This window comes from Apostichopus japonicus, chromosome 10 (assembly GCF_037975245.1).
Source record: "Apostichopus japonicus isolate 1M-3 chromosome 10, ASM3797524v1, whole genome shotgun sequence".
NCBI lineage: Eukaryota > Metazoa > Echinodermata > Holothuroidea > Aspidochirotida > Stichopodidae > Apostichopus > Apostichopus japonicus.
This window is the reverse complement of record NC_092570.1, coordinates 9,913,617-9,927,645: the sequence shown is the minus strand read 5'-3', so window position 1 is coordinate 9,927,645 and position 14,029 is coordinate 9,913,617. Positions and strand designations below refer to the sequence as shown.

Below are 14,029 nucleotides of genomic sequence, written 5' to 3'. Positions count from 1 at the left end.
AAGACTCCATCTTTGGAATTTAAGCACTCTTAATTATACCCCCCGCAAAAAAAAAAACCTCACAGGAAAGAGGGGGTGGGTGGGGCACAACGTCCCTTATACCACTTCCCTAACAGCCTTCTCTAAGCAGTTCACAACTTCAACACATCGAACTTAAATTAATGAAAACCATATATGGGCATGATTTACCATCAGCCTACGAGGTGACTAGTGTATATCTGGTTAAAAAAATTTAGAGTGCACCCTCACCCTCCCTCCCTCTCCCCCCCCCACCCCATCGAATTAAAACTGTCCTGGAAGGCACACTCCGCAATACGAAAATGTAACAACAATGGATGGTCACGTGACGTGCTCCGAGGTGCTACTAACATCTTTTTAACCCTTTGTCAGTTTGAGGAGATAAGCGTTCCATGCATAGATACAGACTGCCACTACAACGGGCATTTACTGACGATTTACTTTCTTTCTCATAAAAATATCCTGGCTACTATTCGAAAATTTATTGACAGTCTTATAGATTGCATACGGCGGCCACTCTTATCATGGCATACGCGCTTATTTACGTGCGAAAACGGCAAGGAGCCTTGTGTTGCTTAGGAACAACGCATCATGTCGACTGCTTCTAATGTTTATGTCACATTTGTGTACAGTCCATAGAAATTAATTTCTATGGTACAGTCGTATATGCTACATGCGTTCCAGCTGCAGTTCAACTGTGTGAAGAAAATAAACTCAACATGGCATTTTTGGAATTGAACTTTGCGGTAAGCACTAAACATGTACTAATTAGCTAGATTCCATTGTTTCAATTGTTTGCGTAGCTTTTCCAAGAGTGTGGTAGCTGAGTTCGTGACCTTTGCTTTAGTACAAAGGTAACTTTACAGTTACACTACTGTTAGTATTCAGTACAATAGTTTTTGTCACTGCCAGGGAAAATGCCAAAGGACAGACGCAGTTTTGCGGTAATATAATATACTGATCAATGAAATTCGGTTACATCCAACGAGTTGTATATTTGTTCAATTAAAAGCCGCATTTCAATTTCTTGGAACCGTTAAAACGTCGTTAAACGTGCAGTATGCTTCCGTAGATAGGCACTGCCTACATTTATTTTTTGAATAGAAACATGACAAAGATAGCGTTTCGTTTTCAATGCATTAGAAGTGGCTCACAGTTCTGTGTATTCTCATGTTTTTGTATAAAGAGTTTCTTACAATCTGGAAATTTAATTGGCCACTTCATTGCCTAGCGTTAAGACTCTGCGTAAAATTGCAGTGTAGGTTGACGCTTTTAGGTGAGCTGTTGATCCTCAACTTGCTGCAAGCGACAAGTTTTCTATGTTTACATTTCTGTGGGGGAGACGCGCAATTGTTTTAAAATAATAATGATAAAAACGTATATACCAAATATGGAGGGTCGTGTGACGTGCTCCCTTGTGAGCACTCAACTCTTATATTTTTTGGCGCGTCTCCTCTTTGACGTAGTCAGTCCCAGGTTAATACGCCACGATGTTTGACGTGCTCCAGGGTGCTACTAACTTATTTTAACCCTTTGTCAGTTCGAAAAGATAAGCGTTCCGTAGACAACAATCCGCCACTAAAACGGGAATTTACGGTAAATTTCAGAAAAATTGCTAATGTTTGGATGATAACCTTGTTGAGATTCACCTTCCGTCTCATAATAAGGTTGATCTGCATGGAGCCGGCTACTGTTCGAATAACTATATACTGCCAGAGTCTAATAGATTGCATACGGCAGTCTACTATATATCATGTTACGTGTGTAACCCGGTGTTCGTTCGCCCTCTATAGTCTAGAATATGAAAACCATAACGCAGAGGAAATGAATACAAAACTAATGTTCTCTTTCCAACACGTACTGAATTCAATATGACAATATTAGATCAAACATCGAGACAGGAGATGGGAATCCCCCTGGTTGAAAAGTGATGTCAGATGCTCTTAAAGCTTAATTAAAATAATAACAAATGCATGACAACTACCCCACAGTCGTGAGATAAACCCCCTCTATAGTTCCCTAACTGGGGTGCATCAACCCCTAGGGGGGCGTGAGTCTGTCCCAGGGGTTCGTGAGACGTTTCTGAAAGACAAAGCTAAAGTACTTTTTGTTGAACTTAAATATGATATATCATATAATTAAGTAATGTAAAAAGGCCTTCATTTGAACATTTCGACGAACTCGAGATCTTTTCTTTTCCATACGCATATGTTGCCGTAGTAGTACCATACCGTGCATGTGATACAAAACAGGAGCATTCGTCTCATCGTGTGTGATGGGCAATCAATGCGTGATACAATTCGTGATCTGATCTTGAAGTTTCCAAATAAATATGTGCTTTCTTTCTTTCTTTTTTTTTGTCATTACAATATTACACTATATGAACTTGAACTTTTACGAAGCACTGTTATGCGTATTATAGTATAATAATGACTCAGATCGTGTCTCAAAAAGTTGGGGCTTCGTGGTAAACTCTGACATCCACAGGGGGTTCGTGGGGGGGGGGATAAAGTTAGGGAAACCCTGCTCTATATTAATATACCCCCTTTGCATGCACTCATCACCAGATATATTCTATTAATTATAGTAACGCGTAACAGATCACTAATTCGCCGACATGAGTGGCTCAGGTGAAGTTCCTACAACCGTCAACTTGTTCCACGTCCCGTCAGGTTCTCAACACCATTCTGGAGAGCTGTTACGTAATCGGTTCATATAATCCCTCAGGAAATTCAACAAAATAATACCTTGACTATAATTCAGGCCAAACTATACATAATAATGAACAGCAGGTCTACAGTGACTGCACGGGGCAAAGATGGCTACCGGGCAACTAATTTCCAGACATGTGCAGTGGCACAAAATAAAGTTTCCAACATACCCTCTAAATCTTAATATCGCTACTGATTTTAAATTAACGCACTTCTTTGAAAGGGTTACACGTGCAAGAACACTTGTATTGTGAAGGAACAACGAATCCTGACGTATGCATCTTGTGTTTATGTACATTTGTGTACGATCCTGATAAGCTCCGTGCGTTTCAGCTGTAGTTTGATTTTTTGAAAGAAAATACTACTATAAAAAACAGCGGTAAACGTTGAAAAATGTACCACATAGCCAGATTACACTGTTTGATATTTCACAAGGAATGTGGTAGCTATCATGAGATTGTGACATTAGTTATGTAGAATATACGTTCAAACAGTACTAAGCACGTCACATGACACTCCATGGTTAGTACGTTTTTTTTCTTTGACGTCCCCCATTGACATTGTCGGTCCAGGTTAATGTATACGCCTGTGTCCCCTCCAAGCATGTTGAAGATTATTATATGTTTGTTGCGTAAATAATGAGATGTGTAAGATGTTATTTCTAAAGGTCAAGTTGATCATTTTAAACAAACTGAAGGAAATGTTTGTACTAGGTGTACTGACGTACAGTGAAATTTCTTGAAAATAAAATGTTCTTTGTAAGTTGCAAAATATAACACCATTACGCATTTAAGTACCCATATGGTACAACCATTTACTCCCTCCTATATATACCCCTCCCAGACTGGCAGTCCTTAACTTCAACCCCCCCCCCCCTATGGCCCTACATGCTCTATATACGCTTCGGTTGTAGTGGATGGCCTTACTGTGACCTTTGTGTGTGAATCTGCAGAGGAGGATTCGGTTGGTTTCTTTGGTGTAAATCGTCGGACTTTTGCGTCTGTAGGGGGAGCTAGGGGTGTAATGGAGGAATAAATTGATATAATTTCATAACGTTTCCTTCCTCTCATTTCGTTGTATACATCTTAAATGAAAGTAACACTGCAAAGCTGGGGGCTGCCTTCAAGACAATTTAGTGACACTTTATCAATATGATTTATTTATAGATGGCAGCTTGTGTTTGGTGCGCGGCGGGGGGGGGGGGGGGAGGGTGGTGACAAGTATAACATTTTTCAGTATAAATCGTTTCTCTTTGTTGCATTTCTCTGTATCGTTTGCTTCAGAATTATAGAACTGGCTTGCCCACTCAACCCAATCACGAGAAAAATTAAATTACACATCGAATATCAACGCAAAATGTTGACTTTAGAGATATAGGAGCAAATTACTAAATAAAACTCCGACCCACACTTTTTCCTAGCATTACCGATTCTGGTTCCGGATTATAATGGGAATGACCTCGACCCCCTCAGCTTTCTATACGCCACTCAATTTATGTATATTAGATCCTCCTGCAAGCAGGAACTCGCGAAGAAGCCATCATTGGCTTATCAAAGCCGCAAGCTGACCGAAATCAGTCTCTTAGATTCATATTTCACGTCCAGGGTTATGAATTGTCAATTGTCAACAACTCTGTAACTGGACGATATACATTAATCTTTGAGTGACTCGAACTCGGGACCTTATGATTGAAAGGCACCGGTGTTAACCACTGAGCTAACACTCCTTTAATGAAGGATAGTTTATAGGAGCCTATAGTTGTCACATTCATATAAGATTATTGATGTAACATCATCGGAACCACACTGTAGTTTTGTTGTCTAGTTATAGTCACATTTCGGCCTTTTCCTGTAAAATTAGACTCTTCGGCTTTCCATGAACTACCGGGTGTTTTTTTTTTTTGAAGTTCAGCCTCTCTCTTTTTCTCTAAATATGTTGTTTTGGAAATGCCGAATCTCTTGACATGTAGCAATAATTTGCCTCTTTTCATATTCCAATCTCGACTATTTTATTTCGAAATTTCCACTCGTTGCTCGACTAAGGACTTTTAATCGAAATATAGAATTTACATCTCAAATTTTAGATGCTAATATAAATATTTTATAATTTTTTTCTCGACATTTCGACTATACTATCTCAAATTTAAGAGTATATTAAATTACGACTGGGACTTTTTATACCAGAATTTCGACTGTTTAACTTGATATATTTATTTGGAACTTCATCACATGTCTCCAGACAACTCCCCCCCCCCCCCCCAATGTTTGGTTCCCCTCATTCAGACTCAATGAAATACATTTTTTACCTCCAAACCACAAAGCCTCATATCAGTGGCCGATTCCCCCCCCCCCCCTGACACTGACCAACCAAAGGTCCTATGTGGTGGGGCCTTGGTCCCCATGCTCAAGTGGCTTCTCACTGGCGCCCATAGCTCCACGTTAATCATCTACGTTGTTCTGTTGCTCTCAGTTTGCTGTGCCCATAGAAAGTGAACTTCAATTTCTATGGCTGTGCCCCCTACATACACCACTTCCAAACGTCTGACGACGCCACTGGTTCAATGTCCGTAAGGGTAGTGTGAGGTGGCCGCAGCTTTTGTACAAAGTAACGTAAATCAGGATATACCGCTTATAGTGCGGTGGTTTAATAGGGACGTAGCGACTCAACATCTCACAATTTTGACTTTCAATCTCATAATTGTGAGATTGAAAGTCAAAATGATGACTTTAAAGGCAAAATTTTGAGTCGCTACTTTCTTCCTGCTCATGTCCTTTTCAAGCCACCGTAATTTAGAGATGAGGCATTATCGCAAAAAATACTTCCGTGCAACTTCCGGTTTCTGTGTTTCTGAGAAAGTTATAGAGCTGTCGTTATATTTGTTCATTGAACTTACCTAGTGAAGCCAATGTAACCCTGTACAGACATTTTACCTCGTTTATAAAATATCGTAATAGTTTGCTACTGTAACAACAAATCATGAGACAGAAGATAGTCGAAAATAAGTTTTCATATTGACCAAAGTTTGTGTTGTCAAGAGAATTCGTGGGATCTTGATGTCGGTGAGTAAAAGCAAAGGAACTTGAAGACAAACTAGTATAGGCATAGGCTAAGGTACGTACGGTGGTGGTATATGGTAACTTACTTAGCGATAGTAACCGCATTGCTGTTCTGTTTAAAGTTAGTTTTATCCTGCAGCATATATAAATGTATCGATGGTTTGACCAAATTCGTCCAGACATAGGAGGATTATACTTGTAACGGTAGGAAGTCAAGTCTTGCTCGAACTTCGAAGCAAGGACAAATTTCCCCAACTTCGCGCATGCGTTGAGGTTTACTATAATGATTCTGCTAAAACTTAAGTAGAAACTACTCTAGTACATGAACAGTGTCTCAAAATACAAAATTGATGTTTTCTTGTTTCACTATAGCAATTTTGGCCATTTCCGTGTAGGCATTGTAGATTAAAAGTGTGTTTGAAAAAGTGGTTACAATTTGCACTAACAATAAGAGTTAAAAGTATCAGTGAAACTGCACTATAACACAGTAACACGGATGAGGGGACACCGGAAATTACCGCGGTAACAGTACACCCATCGATTTTCGGTTATACTGCTTTTTGCATGGGGTAGAGAACGTGATGGTAGCATGACTGGAAAGTAATTTTCCACGTTTAGATCAGTAAATATGAGAATTCTAGCCTGCAGTTTCCTCATTGTACTAGCATTATTGAAGTTGGAAATACAATTTATGTTAACCTAAATTTCCATCCTCCATCTACTTTGGTCCCTACAGTATGTGTCATGCACAGTAGGCAACAGTTTTGTTTTGTACTTATTTATCTTGCCACAGTGTCGGGGACATCTGAGCCCAGAATGTCCAAAGGCACTGATTCAATGGATTTGGGTGGCCAGGGGAGGGGGATTGGGGAGGGGGATGTAAACCAGTTATCAATCCCACACAAACATTTCAAATTTGTTAGTAGCATAACCTTGCACTTGAACCCAAGACTACCTACTGTACATGGTAGCTTCTGCATCAAGAACCCCAGGGCGATGCACAACCACTCGATTATACCATCCTGGAGTCGAGTTACCTCTGGCACTTCCATATAAAGGTTCATGCCTACCCCTACTGTACCTGAAGTTCCTGAACCATTGGGGAACAATTAAGAATCCCCCCTCTCCTTTCCATGTGCCTTTGAAATCCTGTGCATGTCAGTGATTGTAATACATAATAATGCAATTGACAGAATGCTCACTTCCATAGTGCTATCACAACCATTGTAATGAAATCAGAACTGAATTAGGTAATGTATTTTTACAGTATATTTTTAAGTGTTTTGACAGGATTTTGTCTTGATCCAGACAGTTTATCTTGTTGAAGTTGAAAGACGTCAGTGATCATATTTACCCTGGCTTTATTCATTTGCTGTTTAACTACAATAAAAAAGGTTCTCATGGATCTTATTGTAAGAATTAGGATTAAGTTAGACCATTACTGCTCAAGGAAACTCAATGGTTTGTATCACTCAAGTTTTTCTGTATTGGATTAAATTGATATACAGTTATTGAAACGTTATATTCATGTTGTATTAGATCCACATACTAAGTACTCACATACTGTATTTGTGAAATTGTGAATAGTACTTGCCTTGATCAGAAAGATTACTTACAATACTATTTAATGGAAGGTAGATTGACAGAGCTGTAATTGAATTGAAAGAATTACCTGCTAAGTGGTAGGGTATATGTAGGTTGGTGCGCACAGATTGCAATCAATGCACAGAAAGTAGATTGTGGATATATTGGCATTTGAAGACTTCAGATTTGCTCTTGGTCCCTGCTCCAGCTCCATTCATATTTTCTGGTTTCTGTATGTGACTGACCCACATTGATTGCACTAATTTTGATATTCCATTTTTCTGTTTAGAATCCAGAAATCACAAAGGTACCGAAATCCATTAGGCCAGCAGAATATATGACTCATAAAGAAGAATGGCTTTGAGATGGTTCTTACTGTTGTTGTGTGTATATAGGGTAATGTCTTGGAATGAGTCAAGCAGAGAGGATTGTCATTTTAATGGTAAGTTAATTATTGACCTAATTGGTAAGTAAAATGTGGTAAGAAATAACTAAGCCCTTTGGCTTTCTGGTTCTGCTATGTACAGTATTCTTATATGAATTTGCAAGGTAGATCTATGGCAAACATATTTTTTAAATTATTATTATTGTCATCTTTAATGAGGGTAGTCCTGCTCAGTGCTTCTGGTATCCAGAGGAGCCCTCAATACAAAAATACATATACAGTATAATGCAGGTAAAAACGGTTAACGTCCAAAAGCACACAAAACACGGCACAAAGATAGACAAACAAATATCAGACATCTAAACTAAATATATAAGTTTCCATATTGTGTTTAAAAATATTAACATTTGGCAAGCATATGTTGCTTTCTGTGCGACTGGAAGAATTCACAGATAACCCACTAAATTGTAACTTTAAATCGTTGTCCATCTGAGGTGTATAGCATGAATACAACTTATAAGTCAGTGAATTCATACTTTTAACAGATCTGTAAACTGCCTCAGTACAGCCTGAGTGCTAAAAATAACAAAGCAAACCCGATAAAACATAGGCCTATCTAGGCTAATTGCAATGTTCAGATTCTTAGCAGATCTGTGATTAGGCCTACCTCACTATGGGCATGGAAGAATTTTTTTTGCAACCTGTTATTGTCAATCGTGAAATGTTAGGTTACTGTAATACTTTAAGAGCTATCAGGCTGTATACTGTACTGTAAACCTCTCTGAACAAGAAGAGTGGTGGCCTGGAAATCTTAACAGTAGTCATAGTCTGCGCTTTGAGTGTAGACGTAGCTTCTACAGAGTCTCATACAGTCTGTGTTATGAGTGTAGATGTACAGTAGCTTCTACATAGTCTTCAGAGTTACCAGTAGTCATACAGTCTGTGTTATGAGTGTAGATGTAGCTTCTACAGGGTCCTCCGAGTTAACAGTAGTCATACAGTCTGTGTTATGAGTGTAGATGTAGCTTCTACATAGTCCTCAGAGTTAACAGTAGTCATACAGTCTGTGTTATGAGTGTAGACGTAGCTTCTACAGGGTCCTCAGAGTTACCAGTAGTCATACAGTCTGTGTTATGAGTGTAGATGTAGCTTCTACATAGTCCTCAGAGTTAACAGTAGTCATACAGTCTGTGTTATGAGTGTAGACGTAGCTTCTACAGGGTCCTCAGAGTTACCAGTAGTCATACGGTCTGCACTTTGAGTGAAGATGTAGCTTGTAGAGTCTTCAGAGTTAACAGTAGTTATACAGTCTGCACTTTGAGTGAAGATGTAGCTTGTAGAGTCTTCAGAGTTAGCAGTAGTCATAAAGTACAGTCTGCGCTTTGAGTGAAGATGTAGCTTGTAGAGTCTTCAGAGTTAACAGTAGTCATACAGTCTGTGTTATGAGTGAAGATGTAGCTTCTACAGAGTCATCAGAGTTAACAGTTGTCATATAGTCTGCACTTTGAGTGAAGATGTAGCTTGTAGAGTCTTCAGAGTTAGCAGTAGTCATACAGTACAGTCTGCGCTTTGAGTGAAGATGTAGCTTCTACAGAGTCTTCAGAGTTAACAGTAGTCATATAGTCTGCACTTTGAGTGAAGATGTAGCTTGTAGAGTCTTCAGAGTTAGCAGTAGTCATACAGTACAGTCTGCGCTTTGAGTGAAGATGTAGCTTCTACAGAGTCATCAGAGTTAACAGTAGTCATATAGTCTGCACTTTGAGTGAAGATGTAGCTGGTAGAGTCTTCAGAGTTAGCAGTAGTCATACAGTACAGTCTGCGCTTTGAGTGAAGATGTTGCTTCTACAGAGTCATCAGAGTTAACAGTAGTCATATAGTCTGCACTTTGAGTGAAGATGTAGCTTGTAGAGTCTTCAGAGTTAGCAGTAGTCATACAGTACAGTCTGCGCTTTGAGTGAAGATGTAGCTTGTACATAGTCATCAGAGTTAACAGTAGTCATATAGTCTGCGCTTTGAGTGAAGACGTAGCTTGTACATAGTCTTCAGAGTTAACAGTAGTCATACAGTCTGCGCTTTGAGTGAAGACGTAGCTTCTACAGAGTCTTCAGAGTTACCAGTAGTCATACAGTCTGCGCTTTGAGTGAAGACTTAGCCTCTACAGATTCTTCAGAGTGAGTGAGTAAATATTGTAGAGATGAATATAAGAATTTGAAATGAAATGGATCTCAATTGTTGCACAAAATCAACAGGACTGAACCACTGTAATTTAAGGAAGTGCTTAGTTTTGAGGAGATATACATGTTTGTAAGCTCATCACTGGTATGTCTGCTAATTTTATCAATTTTCCTAGTTACACAAAACAACTTCAGAGAAAGAGAGAGATATAGAGAGATAAAGACTGGTAACAAAATGCATATCTACGCATGAAATACGTGAATTCTTGGTAAATTCACTCATATTGATCTTTGTACTCAGAAACCTTCTTCAGAGTTTGTGTGTTTTCTCATTTGCTCAGCTGCAGCCTGTGCAAGAAATTAGATGAATGACATACTGTAAGAGGTGCAGTAGTAGCACTGTAGTACAATACAGTGGTAAAGTTTGTGGTTTAACCATTGTGTGTGTGTCCTGGGTGGTGTGACTGGTAATGGTATTGGCTTTCAAAATTTGGAACTTGCAGAGTAGTAACTCGACAGCTAGTTTAAAATTAACATTTCCAGTGTAAAATACATGCTGAACAGAGTTCTGTGGTTAGAAGTTTATGATAAACTGCAAATTACACTGTAAGGATTCCCATGTATGATAAGGAAGGGGGAGAGGGTGGGGGTGGGCTATTAAGGAATGGCTCTTTGAAGACAATCCAATATCCATTGAAGAATGACAGATCTGTTAGATGGCGGTTCATGCATCCTTTGAAACTGACCAGTATCTGAAAACTTGAAGGCATTTAAGTAATGATAAAGCAACTATAATTTAACAGTGTTTTGCAACTTGGTGACAATTATTCATACCACCATCGTAAGAGTATAATGTTTAAAGCCATATGGTGGTGTTTTATTTCTCCTAATGATATCAAATTCATTTGATAGACACCATATGCATTGCAACTTCATGACAGGCTTCAAACAGTGTGTTGGTGACATTGGAAGGAAATGCCATACTGTAGTTATATGACATGGTATTGACTTCCTTGTTAAACTAATTGGAAGTCCTGTTAGTCTATACAGAAATGGACAAATTTGTCATATGTTAGCTTATTGCATACAATGGCTTTGGATATTGATCTGCTTGCCTCAATATCCTAGCTATGTGTGTGTTGAAAGTCTAATTCAATGATTTGGGACCACAGTTCTATGCTACTGTACATGTATATACATCACTCCTCTATCATGAATTATTCATGATGTCACACAATGCAGGGTATAAGCATTGTATTTAGAGACTTTCTGTACAGTAATCATCAAAGGTAAAGATGGAATGAACTGCATATGTGGTATGTGGATCCACTGTAATTATTACAGCAACCGTCCTCCTACGAAATTTGTCAAGGAATCACTAAGCCTCCAGCTGGCTTTCTTGTTTTTGTGACCGTCTACATTAGCAACAATTGTGTAACATACAGTAGCACAGTTGCCATGGTTACACAAAGTTCTCAGCAGTGTTTCTTGGGTTGTAATTAACATTCATCATTCTAACCAAACTGTGCAATATTCACATAGTCTATGGTGGTTGCTCATAATTAAAATTTGTTAAATTATTGGATCATTTATCTTTGGTGTCATTTCATTGGAGTGAAAGTAACTTAATTTGATTTTCAGCTGCCTGGACCAGGTTTCATTTAAAGACCATACTATCACTTCCAGAGAGTGTGATTTAAGTAATTCAGCTCCAAATGAACCTTTTTTAGTAGAATAGACTTACAGTAAAGGTTGCTGCCAAAACATATTTTCCATTAGTAAAATGTACAGTAGGCTTCAGTTAGATGTGTAAATATTTTGTTTGAATGCTTGAACTTCTGATTCGGACAACGAATGTGTCCTTTGTGTCCAATTCTCTATGTAGTAGCAGAAGACATTTTGCTGCAATACTGAAAGACCACTCTGGCAGGTTTATAACGATATATACTCTCCCCTCATTTTCAGAGAAGCCCTATTTCTTTGGGACAGACTACAGCGAGCAGCTAATTGTTTATCCTGAAGAAGAACATACCATTAACTTCTGTAAACCCACAAACTATTGTTACATCGAGTGGTACAGAGATGACAAGGAGATTAATATGACTGACGACGGCCGTGTTAAGTCCTTGGATTCTAAACACGAGGTGCTAAAGTTGTCTTACCCTCTGTCTTCAGATTCGGGTATCTTCAAGTGTGTTGCATGGAACAACATGGGATCAGTGGAGAGACATGCCAATGTCATTGTTTATACTAGTAAGTCTGCCATTTACTACTATGTAGCATTATCACCTCCTCAAGCCCACAAGACTGCCTGTTAAGAAAAGAAAAACAAAACCTGAAAAGTCAAGTATTCATGACTTGCTTAATAGGCCGTCTTTCATGTCTTGTTTTCGCTTCCTTTGCTCACATTTTCGGATGACTGGTGTGATTGATGCTTAAAATGCGGAGAAGAACCATAAGATTAATAATTTACTATGCCAACAAAACAGCTCTTGCACATTACAGTCAAATTGCAGTGAAACTGGTATTTTAATTGATTGTGGGGACATGCCTGACTTTTGGCAACTAACCAATCATAGGGCTGCTTCTTGTGACCATTGACCCGGCCCAAACTTTGTTTATATCTACTGTAGCTAGCTAGACTAGATAATGCACTGTCTGTATATAAAGGGCTATACAGCCCATACATTGCTCCAATCTAAGGGAGATGGCAGTCCAAATGATCAGAAAACGTGGTGACAAAGGTAAGAATAGGATAACTTAGCCAAAAGTGGTAAAATATATGTGTACAGTTGTATAACATAGTAGGCAAATGAGGTCAAAGTATCTGTTGATTATATGCGTAGGCCTACGCTGCAACGTTGTACTGCTCGACTATCGTAACGCCTAACGCCGGTTGGGATTGCAATATTGCATTACATATAGCTGCCTAACCAAAGTCTTCGTTGACGTTAGACTTATCAAGTAATATAGGCTATGCCTATGCTTGGCCTAGTTTATGATGGCCTTATATTACGGACAATCAGACGTTGATACATCCGATGTTGTTTATTCCTAGACTTCTAATCGAGGAGTTGCTGCAATGACAGGGTTCTAAAAGAAAAAAAAACGGTTAAAATATGGTTGACTTGTGTATCACTAGTTTCATTAGGCCTAGACGTAAGCCTATGCCTAACGAGTAAGTACATTAGTTGTTGCTCCATTTAGTTTAACATAATAAAAATCAAAACCATCCTAGGCCTGGGCTAACTTAATTCATGGTGACGTTAGAACTTAGAAGGCATACATGCTCAGGCTAACCCTAGTGATTAGCTTACTGGCATAGCTGCTAGACTTATCCTTTTGCCAAATTTCTTGATTGATGGCCTAACTATAATCAACTGTACATTAAGGCTAGGCCTGCACAAATCAATAAGAGATAAAGAGGTTTTGATAAAACAATCAGGGCAGCTCTACAAGGTTTGTGCAAATTACCATAACACTAGGATATATGTTTAAGTGGACTTCACTTGGCCTAGCCTCTATTCCATGGGCGAGTAAACTGGGTAGGCAGCCGTTGTGCCTCACTGCACCAAGGTCTCTATATCGACAAGCTATGGATATGAATATATACGTGAACTAATAAAGTTTGATGCCTTCAGCTTTATGCTTTATTTGCTATTTTCTCTGACAGTTTCATGATGACTTCTCACAAATGTACAGTCAACTGTGCTGGGAAGGATGGGTTATTAACAAAGTTCACCCCAATCAGTTGGTCTAAATGGTTATTGCCTGTGCTGAGGAATGGTGCAAATTATCTGGCCCACAGTATGATGTTGCACATGAAGTTCTAGCCACCTACAAAGGACACAAGTAATGCCAAAACTCAGTCATTCAGCGTTCTCCTGAAATCGCATGGACTTACCCAACACATCAATGAGCCAAGGCATGACCACGGACATACACTTGACCTCTTCGTGTCACCACAGCTAGATGACTTGGTGTTCTCAGATGTCAGAGTTGCAGAAGGATTTCTGATCATGTAGCAATTCTCTGCAAACTGCAAACCGAGAAGTCTAAGGCTAATCAGAAAACAGTTTCTTCCCGTTGCATTCATGAAGC

The 14,029-nt window shown here is 39.0% G+C and overlaps 1 protein-coding gene across 2 annotated transcripts in view; it reads left to right on the top strand.

Annotated features, from left to right (window-relative positions):
- Window positions 1-476: 476 nt before the first annotated feature.
- Window positions 477-14,029, top strand: part of LOC139974894 (uncharacterized) — a 28,788-nt gene continuing 15,235 nt past the window's right edge. Inside the window, exons 1-3 of one of the 2 annotated variants that reach the window (XM_071982416.1) lie at window positions 477-764; window positions 7,659-7,811; window positions 11,894-12,181. In XM_071982416.1, the coding sequence (XP_071838517.1) occupies window positions 7,724-7,811; window positions 11,894-12,181 (376 nt within the window). In that variant the 5' untranslated portion in view covers window positions 477-764; window positions 7,659-7,723. Of the gene's footprint in view, window positions 765-5,579; window positions 5,789-7,658; window positions 7,812-11,893; window positions 12,182-14,029 lie in introns of those variants that run through there. The other variant, XM_071982415.1, reaches the window with a different exon arrangement.